At 33.9% G+C, this 18248-nt stretch overlaps 2 protein-coding genes across 4 annotated transcripts; one reads left to right on the forward strand and one right to left on the reverse strand.

Annotated features, from left to right (window-relative positions):
- The first annotated feature begins 1076 nt into the window (after positions 1 to 1076).
- Positions 1077 to 4543, forward strand: LOC120176464 (protein DA1-related 2-like). Of its 2 annotated transcripts, none has more exons than XM_039182893.1 (12): positions 1077 to 1288; positions 1771 to 1913; positions 2148 to 2235; positions 2345 to 2480; positions 2605 to 2725; positions 2808 to 2891; positions 2973 to 3092; positions 3209 to 3421; positions 3509 to 3571; positions 3653 to 3768; positions 3846 to 3904; positions 3996 to 4543. In XM_039182893.1, exons 1-12 carry the CDS (start codon positions 1237 to 1239, stop codon positions 4313 to 4315), a joined length of 1515 nt encoding a protein of 504 aa, XP_039038824.1. In that variant the 5' UTR covers positions 1077 to 1236; the 3' UTR covers positions 4316 to 4543. The 2 variants fall into 2 exon arrangements, with proteins under 2 accessions (XP_039038824.1, XP_039038825.1); XM_039182894.1 differs by having other exon boundaries at positions 2354 to 2480; positions 3996 to 4542.
- A 128-nt stretch (positions 4544 to 4671) lies between these two features.
- On the reverse strand, positions 4672 to 8317 carry LOC120176487 (mitochondrial substrate carrier family protein B-like). 2 transcript variants are annotated; one of them, XM_039182918.1, is made up of 6 exons: positions 7962 to 8317; positions 6959 to 7135; positions 6650 to 6799; positions 6256 to 6428; positions 6110 to 6177; positions 4672 to 5208 (listed from the first exon to the last, which is right to left on the reverse strand). In XM_039182918.1, exons 1-6 carry the CDS (start codon positions 8190 to 8192, stop codon positions 4967 to 4969), a joined length of 1041 nt encoding a protein of 346 aa, XP_039038849.1. In that variant the 5' UTR covers positions 8193 to 8317; the 3' UTR covers positions 4672 to 4966. The 2 variants fall into 2 exon arrangements, with proteins under 2 accessions (XP_039038849.1, XP_039038850.1); XM_039182919.1 differs by having other exon boundaries at positions 5115 to 5760.
- Between the last annotated feature and the right edge of the window lie 9931 nt (positions 8318 to 18248).

Consider the following 18248-nt stretch of genomic DNA (forward strand, 5'->3'; position numbering starts at 1 on the left):
CTCCTTGAAAACTCTAGTCGAATTCAAGCTCATTCGAATCTATTCAATTATAATATTGACTAAACTTTGACCGAATTAAACTTGAATAACGATTTGTCTCGTCTCATTTATGACCCTAATATCAAACCAAAACATGATGACAATAATGTAAATCATAAGAATTCAAGGGTCATTTCCCGTCAACTCTACCTCTTCCCGGCAAAAAAAATTTCCTTTCAAATAAAATGAAGGGTAAATTATGCATTTAGTACCTAAACTATAAGTTTTGATTCGTTTTAGTATGGGTGTTCAATTTTTGGTTTTAACCAAATTAACCGACCGAATCGAATTAGTTCGGTTAATTCGGTCTGTCATCGAATTAGTTCAGTCAGGGAACGGCTAATTTTTTTATATTTGGTTAACAGTTAATTTGGTTCGAAATCGGTTAATTAACAAAATTAATCAAAATTCTTAAATATTTAATATATTATATATATTAAATTTATATTTTAAGCTCAAACCCATTAAGAATTAAAATCTAATTATTTTTTAACCACACTAGACTCATTAAATTATTAATAACAAATTAAATTTTAACCTAAATTAAAAAAATATTTTAATTAGAAAAATTATAAAAAAATCATTTAATTCGGTTAACCGAACTTTATTCGGTTAACCGAACTTTATTCGGTTCGATTAATATATTTTTTTTAAAATTCAGTTTGGTTAACTATTAAAGCAAAAAAGTTCGCTAATTCGGTTAATGATAATTCGGTTCGGTCAGTGGCCATTTTAATCATTTGAACACCCCTACGTTTTAGTACTTAAACTTTCCACTTTTTTAAAACTTAACATTAAATTTTGAACGGTATACTATAATGAAACAAAAACTAAAATTTTTAATGGTGAGGTATTAAAATGAAACAAAACTAAATGTTAAGTATTATTTTGAAATAAAATAAATGTTTAAATACTAAAATGGATTAAAAATGATAGTTCAATACTAAATATATAATTTACTCTAAAATGAAAGCATAGCACCTGATCTCTGCAACAAAGAAAAGAAAGTTTACACAAAAATATTCCTTCCACTTTCTCAAGCGAAGAATCTCTTCTCTCCTGCTCCCTCTGCGCTTTCCTTTTAGTTTCAGATTCTTCCTTTTCTTTCCCTTCTTTTAACAATGCTTCTTTCATCTCCCCTTCTTCCCCTCGCTTTCCTTCACATATTCCGGTCAACACTTCTTATTTATACACCCCATGGCTCCTCCTCCATCCGATGTCAACCACCTCTCTCATCCTTGTATCTACGGTGGGTTGCTTTTAGTTTCTCGAGTTCTTTGATAAACCCTTTTGTTTTTCCTGCTATTTAAATAACGGTTACAGCCGCATTTTGAGTTGGGATTGGGATATGATAGTCGCTATTGCAGGGATCGTGGTCCTGCAATTATGATTGCGGACGGCACCGCTACCATTATATGACCGGTGACGGACCCGTATTTAAATCTCTAGATACACCCTTTGGTTTTTTCCAGGGATTTACATTATGGTTGTATTCGTATTTTCGATTGTGTTATATTTATGGCGATTGTGTACATAAGGGTGTTATTGCATTGCAAATATGACAGTCATGTAATAATAGCCTCGGATGACACTGCTACTACTATATAATGATCGGAATAGCGGACAACTATTTAGATCCCTGATTTTTTCTTGTTTGTTTTGGTGTAGTTTTCATTTGGTAGTATACCTTTTGATTGTATATTGAACTTTTTTCAACGGAAAAAAAAGCAGGGGACTGTAATGATTCATACCCGGAGAGAAAATCGAGGGTTATGAAGTGGCTGGGTAAGCTTTTCAAGTCCAGTTCCGGCGGTCGTCGTGGCGGATATAACCCTCAGTTTATTGGGGAAGAAAACACGGTTGGTCGACCACAGGTAACTTATACTACCCTATATTATTTTCGTGTACTTTTAATAGTTAAATTACGGTTATAGTCGTGTTTTCAGTTGCCTTGTGTTTATCGATTGCGGTAATTATGAAAAAATGGTTTCAGACTGCACCTTTATAGCTATATGCTGCTATTCCTATTGCGGATAGCTAATCCTTAACTTTCATTTGAAAAAAAATGCCTATTTTGTTTGAGGTCGAGTTTATGTTCATGTCAATAGGATGATCGTCCTAGGAAGAAGAAAGAGCAAGAGGAATTAGATCATGCAATCGCGCTTTCTTTATCCGAGGGTATGGGAAAACCGAATGGTAAGTTTTACAGTGACTTGTTTGATAATTTGATCCTACATGACCCTCTTCAATCTTCAATTCTTTCTCTCTTGATCGCGAGATCTTTGTATATCGATTCGGTTTTAAGTGTATTTAGGTTACAATGAACGTGGGAGAGATGATAATTACGGCGGAGCTTTACTGAGGGGAGTTGATAATGGCGGCTTGAATTCGTCTAAGTATCCTCCTTGTGGCACTTTGCAGTGTCATCTTGCTGGATATAGGTACAATAGGTTTTATCATAGTTTTATATCAAAGTGAGATTATGGAATGGCCGGATTCCGGGACGACGGATACGGATTCAATATTGTCCTGTTCGAGTACTTACCGAATGCCTATGACTTGCAGAGTATGTGCTGGATGTCACAAAGAAATCGGGTATGGCAATTACTTGCGATGCATGGGAGCATATTTTCATCCTAATTGCTTCCGTTGCCGTTCTTGCGGGTTTCCGATTACCCAGCACGAGGTAGTTCGATTCATTTATATTTTCTTCGGCTATAAGAATATCATACAGCTCTAAACTTATGTTCTGTTTGTGGTGATTCAAGTTTTCTGTGTCTGGGAGGGATCCATATCACAAAACTTGCTTCAAAGAACTGACGCATCCTAAATGTGATGTTTGTCTCCAATTTGTAAGAATCTTTCTGGAACATATCATTTGAAGTATTAGTTCTATGAATCACATTCTTATTTTTGGTTACATCAAATGTCAGATTCCGACGAATGCAGCCGGTCTAATCGAGTATCGATGCCATCCGTTTTGGTCCCAAAAGTATTGTCCATCACATGAACAGGACAATACAGCTCGCTGCTGTAGCTGTGAGCGTTTAGAGGTATGGATTCTAGGAACTGTTTCTTTTTAATGTGTGCTGAAGTTTTGAACTTTCTGGTAACAATCGCCATTGTCGATTATCGTTTTTTTTTTCTTCATGATTTTTGTGTTGTGAAGTCTTCGAACGTAAGATATTATTCACTTGAAGATGGTCGGAGTTTATGTTTGGAATGCATGGAATCTGCAATCATGGACACTGGTGATTGCCAGCCGCTTTACCATGCCATTAGGGACTTCTATGAAGGAATGAACATGAAACTAGACCAGCAAATTCCGATGCTTCTCGTTGAACGACAAGCACTTAATGAAGCTATTGTTGGAGAAAAGAATGTAACATTATGAACCTTCGCTCGATTCTTCTTACATCTTTCATGTTTAACGGAACGTCTCTGATGTTTCAGTTTCGGTTCTTTCCAGGGTTATCACCATATGCCTGAGACAAGGGGTTTATGTCTGTCTGAAGAACAGACAGTTACAAGTGTATGTCAACCGAACTGATTCCACTGTTTTGATTTGTTGATCGACATAAGTCCGACGATGTCTTTGTTTGCTTTGTTACAGGTACTAAAGAAACCACGAATCGGAGGCCGACTTCTTATCGGAATGAGAACTCTGCCTCAGAAGCTGACCAGGAAATGTGAAGTCACTGCCATCTTGGTTATTTATGGTCTCCCAAGGTACAATCCCATTTATGTTCTTTCCGATTTACTTTCTCTTGTCAAAGTTCAGACAGTAATATTTGCCGGAAATGCAGGCTGCTAACCGGGGCGATTCTCACCCACGAGTTGATGCATGGCTGGTTACGCCTCAAAGGTAGAGTACATGCATCCAATCCTCATTCCTTTCTCAAGTTTTTCCAGTACTTCCATTTTCTTATTGTTTTCTACATCAACATATACTGCAGGATATCGAAATCTTAATCCCGAGGTCGAGGAAGGTATTTGTCAAGTTTTATCATACATGTGGCTCGAAACCGAAGTATTGCCGGGTTCAAGCAGCCGGCCATCTACATCAGCAGCTTCTTCATCAACTTATTCTTCGTCTAAAAAAGGAGGGAGATCGAATGTCGAAAACAAGCTTGGTGAGTTCTTCATTTACCAGATTACTCACGATGCTTCCCCTGCCTACGGCGCAGGGTTTCGAGCTGCCAACACAGCCATCAACAAATATGGTTTACGTCGAACCTTAGACCACATTCGCCTGGCCGGAAACTTCCCGTTGTGAATATCTCACCGATGGATGATTCAGTTTGTCAAAAGAGTATTGAAAGTGTCATGACAGAAGATTGAAATAGCTTCCCCAAAATTTTCATGGGGTTCCATGACAAATATGTTAAAGATGATGTCACAGGTTCAGAACAACTTGCTTTTAGCATATATTGTTCTGTAATATATATATATATATATATATATATATATACACCTTGCGGTAACTTTTCATGGTGAAAAACAAAATGATCAAATGGAAGATAAAAGTACAGCAGATGTAGTCCAAAGACTCGTTTCAAGCAAGTCTCTTCTGTAAAGAGAAGGTAAAATATCACTAAAATTTTAAGTTATAAATGTAATGATACATGCCATTGAGTCCTGCAATCAGGTTAAAAATAAAAAACTCGAACCTGGGACAAGGGTTTTCGAAGACGAAGATCATCGATATCGAGTCCTTAAGTATGCCAGCCGACAACATCGTCGATTACACTTGAAATGTAAGTCACAGTATCTATCTATTTACATGGAAAAATATATTTCTCAACAGTAGCATAACAAAACTTACCACTGCAAGAAGAGCTATGGGGTTTAAATGGTGCTGTGCCATCACATAAACCAATTTCGCGAACCCGTCGATTCAGACCATGAATCAAACAGCCGCCACGGGCTATAATTTTGAGCTAACATCCGCTAAAACCATCTTCAACGTTTCGTATGTCATGAAACATATACCGACACCAGGCACCACTTTGTAATATTCGGGCAATATCCCTCTATATAAACCACGAAAGCCTTCGGTCCGGAATATGTGCTTAAATGTGCCGAAAAGCCCTGTTGTGTAAACACGGGCTCGTCCACCAGCTCCCTCTAGTTGTTTGCGTCGCCTAACGAGATCCAATGGGAATATTGCTGCATTTATACAACACAAAATGGTAAGAACCACACATTGGTTTATCCGAGGCAAATCGTAGGAAAAAAATATCACCAACTGGTTGTACTCAACAAACACAAACCAGTTAAACAATGTTACCGATAGCGTTAAGTTCATAAAGAATCCAAATTTTCGAGATTAAACAACATTCTTCACATATTTGACATCTAAACATTGAAAAAAGCTTTCAAACAATGACTTCCCTGCCAACCAAGAAAACCTTAACTCAAACGTCATCACCGATATCCGATAATGATGTTGAATTGATACCGCACTCTTCAAGAAAAGTCGTGTGGTGTGGGTGGCCCTTCCGGGAGAAAGCAATTGATGGTTTAGCTGCTATAGAATTCCAAGATTGACCTTTGCAGCAATAAGTCATTGGTTTAACATATCTTTTTAGCTTAAGAGAAATAAATTTTCAATGATTAAGAACCCGATAATTGAACATTCAATCATAAAAGCGAGAGAGCGATCTCGGGTCTAGGTTTCAATCTGGTTTTAATACAGAGCTTGCACCACAACCTGCTTCTCTGCATCAAAAGCATGGTAAAAAGCTAAATGCATTAACCTCTATAGTTGGATAATGACACCTTTAGATCAAAAAAATGCGAGTATTTCAACCATTTGCCAGAAGAATATTGTTAATTAACGACGACAGAGTAGCTGAATCTTTAGGCACACTTACACCAATCATTTAATTGAATGCTTAAAGAAGTATTAAGACCGAGAAGTTGTGCAACATAATACGGGAATATCTCTGTTACTGCTATTCGGGAAAAATAGCACAATGTGGTAAAGGGAAGGACATGAAAATAAAACATGGAATTCTGAAAAATGCAAATCAAGTGTTCTGACAGAGCTCGTAAAAAGATCACTCACCTGTCGATGATGCAATCCCGGAAAGACTGCCACAAGATAGACTAACCAGAACAGTGGAATCATGGGGCCTAATAGAAAGTTGATTCGGCTTAGAAAAGTATGCTTTATGAAATAATGAATCATCCAGAAACACAGACATTAATTACCTGTGTGCCTGCCAAAAAGACCTCAAGCTCTCGTACACTGAAAAGCTAATCGCTATGCTGGGTCCAACACCTAAAAGAGTCGTTCCGAGTCCCTTGTAAAGGCCCAAACCCCCTTCATCTAGGCAAATAGTTCGCAAAGCATGACAAATGCCTCTGTAGTATGTAACATTCGTCTGTATATATAGGAGAAAAGTAGAGATGGTTAAATACAAAAATCATAAGACGTACCAGTAAATTACGAACCTATGCATGCATCTCGATCATGTAAACTAGCAGTTAGCGACAAAAATGAAAATAAAAAACACCATTTAACTACTTAAAGCAATAAAGTCTACAGACTAATTATGTACTTGAAGCCGTGGAAAATATTTTGCAAAGCGCATATGATCTTAACCTGGGCAGCGAGACGTGTTCTAACAAGATCCAGTGGATATGTAGCAGATGCAGCCGTAATTCCCGCCAAACCACCGCCTACGAAATGTATGCAAAGCTCAGAACCCATACTTTTACCGTCACTATCCAGTCCTGGATGCATATATAGTAACTGAAGCAGAGAATAAATATCAAAATGTTAGAACAAAAATTGAAAAATAATTAGAGAAGGTCAAAGAGTATCAAATCTTAATCAGATTGAAGCAAATTTACTAAAATACAGATGGTAATGTCTTGAAAAAGGTATGATGTCTGGAATTTCGGAACCAACCTTCTTATACTGCTCATAGGCATAGAAATTTAGTGAAGAATATGGTAGACGATGTGCGATTGTAACTAGATTTCCTTTCCAAAAGGCTCGGAAACCTTCTTCACCAACAATGCGTGATGCTTCACGCCATATACTAGCTTTTCTTAACGTGGCAGCATCGGAATGCATACCTTGCACCTATAAGATGACAAAAACAAGGTCATCACAATGGTTGCTTACTCATGAAAGAAAACCAATTCAAGACACGAGAGAGAACCAAACCGTCACACGAATTAATCAAACAATGAAAAGATGAAAACACGATGCGGCGAACGAGTTATAATATCAAGCAGAAGCCACGCAGATTGAACAAAATTTGTTTTGTTCTGCGACAAAAGCAAGGGCTCAACAGATAGAGGATCAAGAAAATCGACAATTTTAGTGGACTCCATGCATGAAAGGCTCATTGCGTAGACATTACCATATCACATCACACGGCTCATCTCAACTAATAATACGTAATTTTCGATGTCATACTATTGGTTCAAACACACAAGGTGAAGACAATGTTCTCAATCCTTGATAGCATCAATCTCCAAAGTTCATATACACTCCTATACAATTTGAGCAATGAATTACAAATACATAACCTCTGCTCCCCTATACACTTCCACTGATTGGGAAAAAGAAAACATAAATTAACATCTCACATAATCAGAGATGGACCGAGGAGGCGGCCGGAGCAGTCATCAATGAAAATTCCAATTCTCAAATAATTTAAGTATTTTCGCACCATAATATATTTTCGCACTTGAAATTTTAAAAGTTCCCACTAACAAAATATTGCGTCCGGCCTGCACATGATTATCATCTTTAATTCAAAATTCATTATAACACTAACAAAACCTTTCACCAAACCCACATTTTTTCTCCAATAAACAAACCAAAACAAAACAAAACCAACCCCAAAACCATCTCAAAACCCCCAAAAACAGTGTTTAAAAAAATGAACTAAAAGACAAACCTGAAAGAGAATGGTGAGACGAGCAAGAGGAGCGGTGCAAGTCTTGCTCAAAGCACCGGCAACCCCACCGGCGAGCAACTGAGAGACGGTACCGATCTGGGTTTTTTGTACTTGTAACAACTCTTGCTGTTGCTGCTTAAGTTTGAAGCGTGTCGTTTCAACCCCATTGTTTCTTCTTCCTCCTCCTTCGGGGCTTGGATTTACCACACCAACTCTTGCTTCCGTTTGCATATCTAAATGAAAACCCTAAACTGTTACCGAGCTTAACCAGAGATTGAAAAGTTTATTGGGAACAAATATCAAAGCTTGAATCTTTAAGATTTTTCCTCTGCTTCTTACGAAAGTTTCGATCTTTGTTTTTCATATTGTTCTTGGAGGTTGATTGGGACGATGTCGTTTTAATCTTGGATCAGTTGTCATCGGACTCTGAAAACGACCTCCTTGGTTGTTTACAGCCGTTAATCTATTTGACTTTCTTATCAAGTCTAAATCTCCTTTGTCAGTTAAAGATTACATTATTTTATATTTCAAATATATATATATATATATATTTAATATGAATTATTAAATCATAGCATGATAAAAAAATCTATAAAATAAGTAATAATATTAATATATAATTTATGATTTTAGAATTTTATGATTTAAAAGTTATAAATTAAAATATAGATTTTAAAATTATTTAAATAAATCACTTGTAAGAAATATTGAATTTGAAATAATAATAATAATAATGTTTAAAACATAGTACTAACCGAACGACCTCAGTTGTAAAGAAATTATTATTATTTCTTGAGGTCTCGAGTTCGAACACCAAGAATTTCAGAGGTGTGAACGTTCAATATCAGATGGTTGAAAGTTATATTTGATCAGATATTATCTTGTATTAACCCAAAATTAATTAAAAAATAATACATTAAATTTAACAATAAACTTTATATTCTTTAAATATATATATATATATATTAATTTATATTCAGATAGAGTATTAAAAATATTTATTTTAAAATAACTTTTGGTAATTTATTTTTTTATTCACAATATCATAACTTGAACTCGTAATATTATTAAAAAAATAATATCTTATATTTTATTCTATTAAATCAACTGATTGTTGTTAATATTAAAATATATTTTAATTTATTCAAATATTCTTTCAACGAGTAATATTTAATATTATTTTTATTAATTTTGAGTAAGTAAAAGGTAATATTTATTTAAAGATAACTCTCAATCTTTCGACATTGAACGCTCACACTCCTGACATCTATGAAGCTCAACCCGAGTCCACAAATAATAACAATAATTTATTTATCATCGAGACCACTTGATTTATCATATGTTATATAATTTTTAAAATAAGAGAATTACAAATATTTATTTTAAAACTAAATATGAAATAAATATAGTATAATCATCGAGAAAAAAGGGATTTCATGATGTGGTATGATGATGATAACGGTGGTAGGTGATTTTTTACAGCTGTAGAATATTCGTCAACGAATATGCTTTCGTTCTTTTTACAACGTGCGATATCAATTTGCCTCCAATCAGGTGCTTCCACGCGTACTCCTCGAGGGAAACAATGTCGTGCTTTTGTCACACGGTACGAAAATCAGCTGCGGCAGTGATTATCTTTACTCAATTTGCAACTAGAGCTGACCCAATCGGCCCAAACCAGTAATAGCATAAACCCTTAGGTCCACTTATATTTTGTATAATTTTAAAAGTAATTAGGTTATATTAAATTTAATATATAATATTTTTACACGTATTTCTTCTCTTATTAAAATATTAAACACAAAATATTTAATATATATATATAGGTGATTACAAGTGACAATATATGTTTTAAAGATTCTCAAACATTTGATATTGAACGTTCAAATATCCTGTAGTTGCTGGTGTTCAAACTCGGAACCCTTAGGGGGGAGTTTGGTTCAGGGTATCTCACATTACAGGAGAATGAAATGTCATTCCCCCGTTTGGTTGGCTAACATTCTCAGCCTCCGGTAATAAGTTATTCCCAACAGTGGTATTTTGTGGGTATATTACCGAGAATGTGAATATCAAGTATTGTTACATTCCCGACATTTTGGACTAAAATGCTCTTAAATTTTTTTCTTTCAAAAATATCATTCTTCTGTCGTTGAATAAAAAAAATTCTACGAAGGTTAAATTACAAATTTATCCTTAAACTATTTTAAATTTACAAAAAAAATTCATAATTAGAATTTTATATGAAGTTCAGGAGTTAAAATAAAATTTTATCATTTCATTAAACCAATTTATCTTTTCAATTTTTTAAAAACAAATTATATAAATTTTATGAATTTAAATTTTTTAAATAAAATATATAAATTAATTATAGTAATATTATAATAGAATTTAACTTGATAAAAAAAAACAAATATATAATAAAGACAATTTGGTAAAATATACATTCTAATAATCTTTTATTCCTTTGACCAAATATTGTAATCTTACATTCCAGTTAAACGAACCAAACTCAAAATACAACGTTCCTAGTAATCTTATTTCTATTGGTAATCATATTTTAACCGGTAATCTTACATTCCGTATATCAAACACACCCTTAAAGATAACAACTATCTATATAACTAATGATGTAGCTTAACTCTTGTAAATTTAATATATTTTAAATATTTACATTATAATATTATATATTATTATATATTTAATTTTAATATTATACTTTAAATCATGTAAAAGACAATGTAATCTATTACTATCCATCTCAATAAATTTGTCACGTTTTGATTTTTAGTTATCAAAATTACTTTTTAGTATTTTGTTTGAAATTTTTTCCTTAAATTATTGACAATAGTGACATATCAACCTTTAGTCCAATGCTCATTCTAAAATTTGAGTTTTCTTCGATTTTGTCTACTCTAAAATTTATTTTCTTTCAATTCCATATGAAAATTTTGTGTTATTAATGTATATGTGTCCACCATATTAAATATTTATGGATCCACCACTGATTGACAACATATATATACACCCTATAGACACATCTACTCTAACTTGGATTCTCTAGAAAGAACAATATTAATTTTACTATTGAGGTCAATTAATGGATTTAATGGTCAAATTATTTCTTGGGTCTAATTATGTTATTGATGAAAAATTATAAAAGTATATTTTAAAATCTATGAATGAAGTAATGTTAATGGTGGACCTAATTGAACAATTTAAATTCCATGACAAAAAAAAATATAAAATAGCATAACAAATGTTTGGAGATTTGAAGATCAAGGCCAATATTTTTGAAAGGTGATAAGTTTTGTATATTATTTCAAGGGTTCAAAACATATACAAAACCGAAACAAATGATCAATGCCTCATTAAAAAAATCTCCCTAGACTTAAATGGAGGAAAAATAATATCTATGATCAAAAGACACAAACGAACCACGTGCATGATAATTCAGCAGGCCAAACCCAGTGGTCTTGATTAAACAAACCCAGGCTAGCACACATAAACCATCAACATCATCCCTCCTAGGGGTGTTCACGGTTCAGTTAAAACCGAATTAATTGATTGGACCAAAATTTTGATTAGTTACGGTCGGTTAATTTTGGTTCGGTCAGTTAACAGTTAATGATTTTTTTTCAAATTTAAGTTTTAGTTAATTCAGTTAATATATAATTAGTATATTAAACTTATATTTTTAAATAATTTTCATAAATATATTATATATATAATATAATATAAAAATATATAAAAATAATAATATTATGATCTCGAGTGGGTAAAGATAATATTTTTAATGTATAAGATCTATTTTTAATAACTTAAAGTTAGACATCATTTTAAATAATTATATTTTTACAATAATATCATTTTCACCTCATAAAATTATAAATAATTAATATAATTAATGTTAAAAAATATAAAATAATTTTAAATGCTCAAATTCATTAATATTTTACACCAAAATTTACGAGGTTCGACGAAAATATCGTCTACTCCTCGGGCACCACACCGGATGATAACTTCACTATATCGTCAATATTACAACAAATGAAATTCTTTAGAATTCCCAAAGTGAGAGAATAAAGAAAACAAATTGAAGAGATAACATGTTTTGGGATGATTTCTAATGGAAACACTTATGTCTATTTATAGTTGAGTTTTAAGGACTAAACTTATAAATAACCTAATAATTTAGGGACCATAGATGAATTATCCCATGTGCACAAGTTGGCCACTTGCACAACTTGTCAACTTGCCAACCAAGGATGAATTATCCTATGTGCTCAAGTTGGCAACTTGCTAACCAAGGATGAATATCCCATGTGCACAAGTTGGCTACTTGCCAACTTGTCAACTTGCAAGCCTTCAACTTGCCAATTTGATAATTTTCCAAGCCATACTTAACAATGAACTTCAAGTTTTTGCTTTATATTAGACAACCAAACACTCGAGGTAAACTAAAACATATTTCCATTAAGAAAGCACAGTGCATGGAGTACAACAGCATGATGTTTTGGAGAGGCATTGGCAAAGTTTGGCCAACCCTTGAATCATGCCTTGCTTGGACCTTTGGGAATGGAAGGAGCATTAAACTTTGGGATGATGTTTGGGTTCCGCAGCTTGGACCCCTTCTCGAACATGCTACTGCTCAAGCTTCTATTGAAGCCGAGCTTCATCCTAGTAATTTCCTTGATAACACTGGCCGCTGGAACTTTTCCAAACTGGCGGAGCTCGTTAACACGGAGGCTCTCGCTTTCATAGCAAATGTTAAAACCCTTGATCCGCATGACTATGATGACCGAGCTGTTTGGCGATGGAGTAGTGATCACCATTCTCATGTAAGATCAGCCTATGTTAAACTTCTTGAGTCTGATTGGGGTGATGTTGATGGAAGCGAATTTGGACCATCAAGCTTCCCCAACATCTTCGCTTCTTCCTATGGCTTATTCTTAAGGAAAAAGTGATGACCAATTTTGAGCGAAGCAAACGCATGCTCACTGATAATCCTTCTTGCCCGGCTTGTAACTGGCCTTCCGAAACAATTTTACACTTGCCAAGAGATTGCCCATATGCTCGTATGGTATGAGACTGGTTCATTCCATCTTCGGTTCACAATTTTTTTTTAATGGAGACCTTCGCCTCTGGATACTCACCAATCTCTATGAAGTCAACCTTGCGAATGCTGGTGGGATCTCTTGGTCTTCTTTATTTGCAGCTGCTATTTGGCAAATATGGAAACAGCGAAATGAGTGTATCTTTCATGGTACTCCACACTCGTCAGGTACAACCCTTCATCGAAGCATTAGTTGGGCAAAGTATTATGATAACTTTGCGGCTGGTATAGCACGAAGGCAGAAGCCGATTGTTGAAGACAAGGGCCGGACTAAACCCCCCTCGGGTTGGTATTGTTTAAATACGGATGCTTCCGTGACAACTGTTAATGGAGCCGGGAAAATTGGTGGGGTTATCCGTAATCACGACGGTGGCTGGGAAATTGGCTTCAGCAAAAATATTGGGTCAAGTACTGTGCTCCAAGCTGAGCTTTGGGGCATTTATGAGGGTCTCCTCCTTGCCAAGTCTATCGCTCTAGTAATCGAAGTAAATCCAAGACGCAACCAACTCTCCCTTGTTCGCGCGATTGCAAAGCTTTGCTTCTCCAACTGGGAAGTTTCCTTTGAATGGATTCCACGTTCTCGCAATAAGGTGGCTGATAAGATTGCAAAGCTAGCCCCGGTGGAACATTTTGATTTGATACAATATGCCCTCCCTCCAATGGAAGTCGCTGACATCGTCACTCTGGAAGCAAATGCTGCCACTCATGATTCTGGCTGCTGGTTTTGGTTTGTTGTCCCAGCCCCCGAAGCATCTGTAGTCTCAGGATCTCCTCCTTGACCCCCCTCGATGCTAGTCCCGCCACGAGCACCACTACTAGTATTGTACTGTTGAACCATTCGAAATGTTGACATCCTTTTATGCACAATAAAATAGACAACCTGAACCTTCTGTCACTGATGCAGGCTTCAGAATTTGTTGTTGCTGTTTGCCTGCTGCTGCAGCAGGGCCTCGGTTTCTTGCCGAAGAAGTCAATGGCTTACCGGCTTTGGAATTTGCAGCCGGCTTATGTCCACGTTTCTTGGCTGGTTCTGTGACAAATAACACTAATCCTGTCCGGCCAAAGAACAAATCTAACATCAAAGTTTAGGATAAAGACATACCAGCAGAATGGCTAGACATTCCATTAGATCGGGTATCGAAGTTGTCATCATCATCGCCGTCATCCTGCCAATCAACATGGAAGTAACAGAAGGTTGGCAGCTCGGGCATGAGAAAAAGAGAGTTGTTAATATGAAACAACAACCAGACCTTCTTAGCCTTTTTTGGATCATCCCGGCCTTCGGGTTTAACAGCCGCTGCAGGAACATAGACTTGTCCACACAGACATCAAATGCTGTCACAACGGCTAAATGTTGAAAAAGGAACATAAACTTTTTGATTGATGAAAATATATATATTAAATTAAAATAAAATTAGTCTTCCAATCGAATGATGACATTGACATCATTTGATTAGAGGATTAAATTTATTTTAATTTATTAAAAATATGACTAAATTGAGAAAATACGTAAATAATAAGGACCAAATATATGATTATATCAAAATATTTAACTGTTATTAATGATGGTTAACTCGGGGTGACCACATTTTAATTAAATAAAATCAAAAATCACAATATCTTATTTTTTTTAAAATTAGTGACCAAAAGTAGATAAAATACAAACATAAGTGATCGTCTCTGTAGTTAACCCACAACTTTAAAATAAAACATAAAATGAGAAAAATATTTAAAACATGAAAGGATACAAAAACAAATGTATTAACGTGTTAAATTAAACAAAATGACAGATATAAAATATATAAGCTTATTAAAACTGAAATATGCATAAAACAGTACGAGCATTAAATATAATAAGTGGGTAAATTACTCATTTAATATTTAAACTATCAGTTTTGATCTGTTTTAATACATAAACTTTCAAAAAAAATTCAAAATCATATCTAATATTTAGTTTTTATTTCATTTTAGTACTCCCGTTAAAAATTTAACATAACTTTTGCACGTGACATTTTTTCATGGTTAAATTATATCATTCATCCCTTAACTATCTGCTCACTCTTATTTTGTTCATTAAAGGTTAAAAAATTTCAATTTAAATTCTCAACTTTCAAATTGCTCATGTTTTAATCACTCTAATTTATTTTATTAATAATATTTTTTATTATTATATTTAAATTAAATTAAAAAAATTTAAATTTGAAAGTTAGAGTGATTAAATTAGGAGTAATTTGAAAGGCAAGTAATTAAACTAAAAAAAATTAAACTTCAATGACCAAAGTGAGAAGATAATTAAGGGATGAATTATGTAATTTACCTATAAAAAAGTGTCAAGTTGTAACAGTTACTTTAAGTTTTTAATGACGAAGTACTTAAATGAAACAACAACTAAATGTTAGGTACGATTGTGAAAAATTTGAAAGTTTAATTAAAACATATCAAAACTGATAGTTCAAGTACTAAACTCGTAATTTACTCATAATAAATTTATATGAAAACAAAAATTATTTTTTTCAGAAAAACTGTTCCCTTTTTTAAATTATGAAAACATAATAATTAATATGAAAACATAAATTATTTTTATTTTCATAATAAATCATATACAATACATATATATACATTTTTTTTTAATATGTGATTTACATATACTATATAAAGTCAAGAGACTCAACTCAAACCTCGACTTAAACTTAAAAAATAATCTACTAATTATTAAAAATTTTGAATTAGTTGAGTAGTATTTTATTAACTCGATTTGAATTTGAAATTGATCGGAGCAAGGATTTCGCAAACAAGAGTGTTACCGACTTATTTGTAACGGTAACTTTCGGGAAATTCTCTATAAAATCCAGAAAAAGATTTCTTCCTATTTTACATAAATTCCCTCTCATTCTATCTTTCTTCTTTTTCTTGATTACTTTACCAGGGTATTGTTCTTGATTCTTGTGGGCATCACTGGAACAAATTTTTGATTTAGTTTTCTTGTTTCTTGATTACTTTATCAAGGTATTGTTCTTGTAGGCATCACTGGAACAAGTTTTTGATTGAGTTTTCTTGTTTCTTGATTAATTTACTTTTTTTTCCCAAAAAAAGTGTTCCCGTTTTTTTTAGGTTTCTTGAAGTTTTCTTGATTGCTCTTCGTTTTCAGAAACAAGAGTGTTACTTTTTTTCTCTGTAACGGTAACTTTCTGATAATTCTCTATAAAATCAAGAAAAATATTTCTTCTAATTTTTCGTAAGTTCCCTATCGTTCTATCTTTTTATTTTTCTTGAGTGCTTTATTTCAATGCGAGTTCCCAAGATATTGTTCTCGTTTCTTGTGGGCATCACCGGAACAAGTTTTTGATTTTGTTGCGTCTCCAATTTGATAATCGGGACTGTAAATACCGTTGAAAATCAAGATTCACTTGGAAGATTGATAACTTCGGAAATGCATTGCTCATTCCCTTGTTGATAAATTCAAATTCTGGGTTTTGAATTTCTTTGGCGTTTACCCTACGGATGCAGTAGATAATCAAATCCATAATGATTTTTCAATTAGAAGAGGTATCCATACGCTTACTATTTAGTAGTCTTTTTGGGTTTGTAACATGGTTGCAAAAAAAATATTATGATTTGATTCTGCTATAGGGGGTTTCACAAGCATATGTCTTTCTTCCTAAGCCAAGAAAATCACTTATCGGTGATTTATAGGGGGTTTCACAAGCATATGTTTTTGGGTTTTAAATTATGATTTGATTTTGAACCAAATCCATATCAGTCTTCTACATGGTTCGGCAAACATGGTAACAGATTCTTGAAGTTTCAGTATCATCAACCCATACAACTCAACACAATTGCTACAATGATTTGACGACAGGTAGTGGTGATTATCGGAAAAACATGATAATCTTTGCCAGCATTCAATGGCTTCTTAATCATTCTATCAATTAAGTTAGTTTATAAAGTTAACTTTTAAGGTGGTCATCTTTTTCTTAATAGTCTGGCCTTTTTTTCCCCTGCAGATTGAATGAGCACATAAAGATGGTAAGGTGGAATTCCAAGATGGATCAATTGTTGATGCAGATGCCATTATTCATTGCACTTGGTATTTCCTGAAATATTTTGTCCTTTTAGATTCAAATACATTTTTTCAATCCTTGAGGTGGGAAAGAATCTCTTGCAGGTACAAATACCATTACCCGTTTCTCAAATCAAATGGAGTAGTTAATGTGAACGAAGATCATGTTGGACTTCTTTATAAGCATGTATTTGCCTACCCCCTGGCTTTCTTTCGTGGGACTACATCACAGGTAAACCTTTGTATTCCACTTGAATCTGGTATTTCCGAGGGTATTAAGTGTTTCTGAACTAGAAATCGACGTTGGCACGATCAGGCAATAGTGTTTAGAGTGATGGAATTACAAGCAAAATGGGTGGCAAAAGTTGTCATTTTCCACAGCCAAGTCTGGTTTCTGTCTCTGGCTTGTTCTGATTATGTTCAGTTTCTTGATATTTCGTGGCAGGTTTGTAAGCTCATTTGATCTATGTTGTTTGATTATGAGGTTTTTCTTAGCCAATGGTGACTTTGTAATTCTTGGTATGTTTGATATATGGTTTTAGTTGGTAGGTGTAATGCATGTTGTTTTTAAGACCTGAACTCTTGTTTAATATTTCTTGTTTTCTTATTAAAGAAGTATTCAAGATCTTGAATTTTGAAACAGGAGATGTGTAAGTGGTTGCTTTCTTTCCTCGGTATATTTTGTTTTATAACTGGTTTGATCAACTCGTTATTTCATATCATATGCAGTGAAATAGTAAGGTTTACCAATCATTTAATGTCAGTCAGAGCCTGTAGAATATGATCTTATTTATTGCTGTAAGCTCATTTGATCTGTGTTGTTTGATTATGATGTTTTTATTAGTCAATTACTTCATCATCAATGCTCAGGACAAAATCATTTCACTTTGATTGACTATTTTTCCTTTTAACAGATATGACTTGATCAATTATTTCCTTGGTTTATTTCTTGTTTGCAGGCTTTTTTGTAGTGCTAGTGTTAAGATTCTTGTCGGAACAGTCTTAGCAAAACACTGCCGATTGATTGTTTTTGTGAGTTCCTTATCTTTGTAAGATGAAAGAACTGCTTTTAAAGAATGATGCTTATGCTATTACCATGATGGCATCATCACTG

The sequence above is a fragment of the Hibiscus syriacus genome, unplaced genomic scaffold, assembly GCF_006381635.1.
Source record: "Hibiscus syriacus cultivar Baekdansim isolate YM2019G1 unplaced genomic scaffold, ASM638163v2 tig00112249_pilon, whole genome shotgun sequence".
In the NCBI taxonomy this organism is placed as follows: Eukaryota; Viridiplantae; Streptophyta; class Magnoliopsida; order Malvales; family Malvaceae; genus Hibiscus; species Hibiscus syriacus.

What these genes read in the sequence shown, in the direction of transcription:
- LOC120176487 (XM_039182918.1), bottom strand. Translation starts at nt 8,192, where the DNA reads ATGCAAACGGAAGCAAGAGTTGGTGTGGTAAATCCAAGCCCCGAAGGA. An exon ending in TCTTTTTGGCAGGCACACAG is followed by an intron (nt 6,178 to 6,255) that starts GTAATTAATGTC and finishes ACTTTCTATTAG; the next exon opens with GCCCCATGATTCCACTGTTC. An exon ending in CGGGATTGCATCATCGACAG is followed by an intron (nt 5,209 to 6,109) that starts GTGAGTGATCTT and finishes GTATAAATGCAG; the next exon opens with CAATATTCCCATTGGATCTC.
- LOC120176464 (XM_039182893.1), top strand. Translation starts at nt 1,237, where the DNA reads ATGGCTCCTCCTCCATCCGATGTCAACCACCTCTCTCATCCTTGTATC. An exon ending in TGTCATCTTGCTGGATATAG is followed by an intron (nt 2,481 to 2,604) that starts GTACAATAGGTT and finishes TATGACTTGCAG; the next exon opens with AGTATGTGCTGGATGTCACA. An exon ending in CTATTGTTGGAGAAAAGAAT is followed by an intron (nt 3,422 to 3,508) that starts GTAACATTATGA and finishes GGTTCTTTCCAG; the next exon opens with GGTTATCACCATATGCCTGA.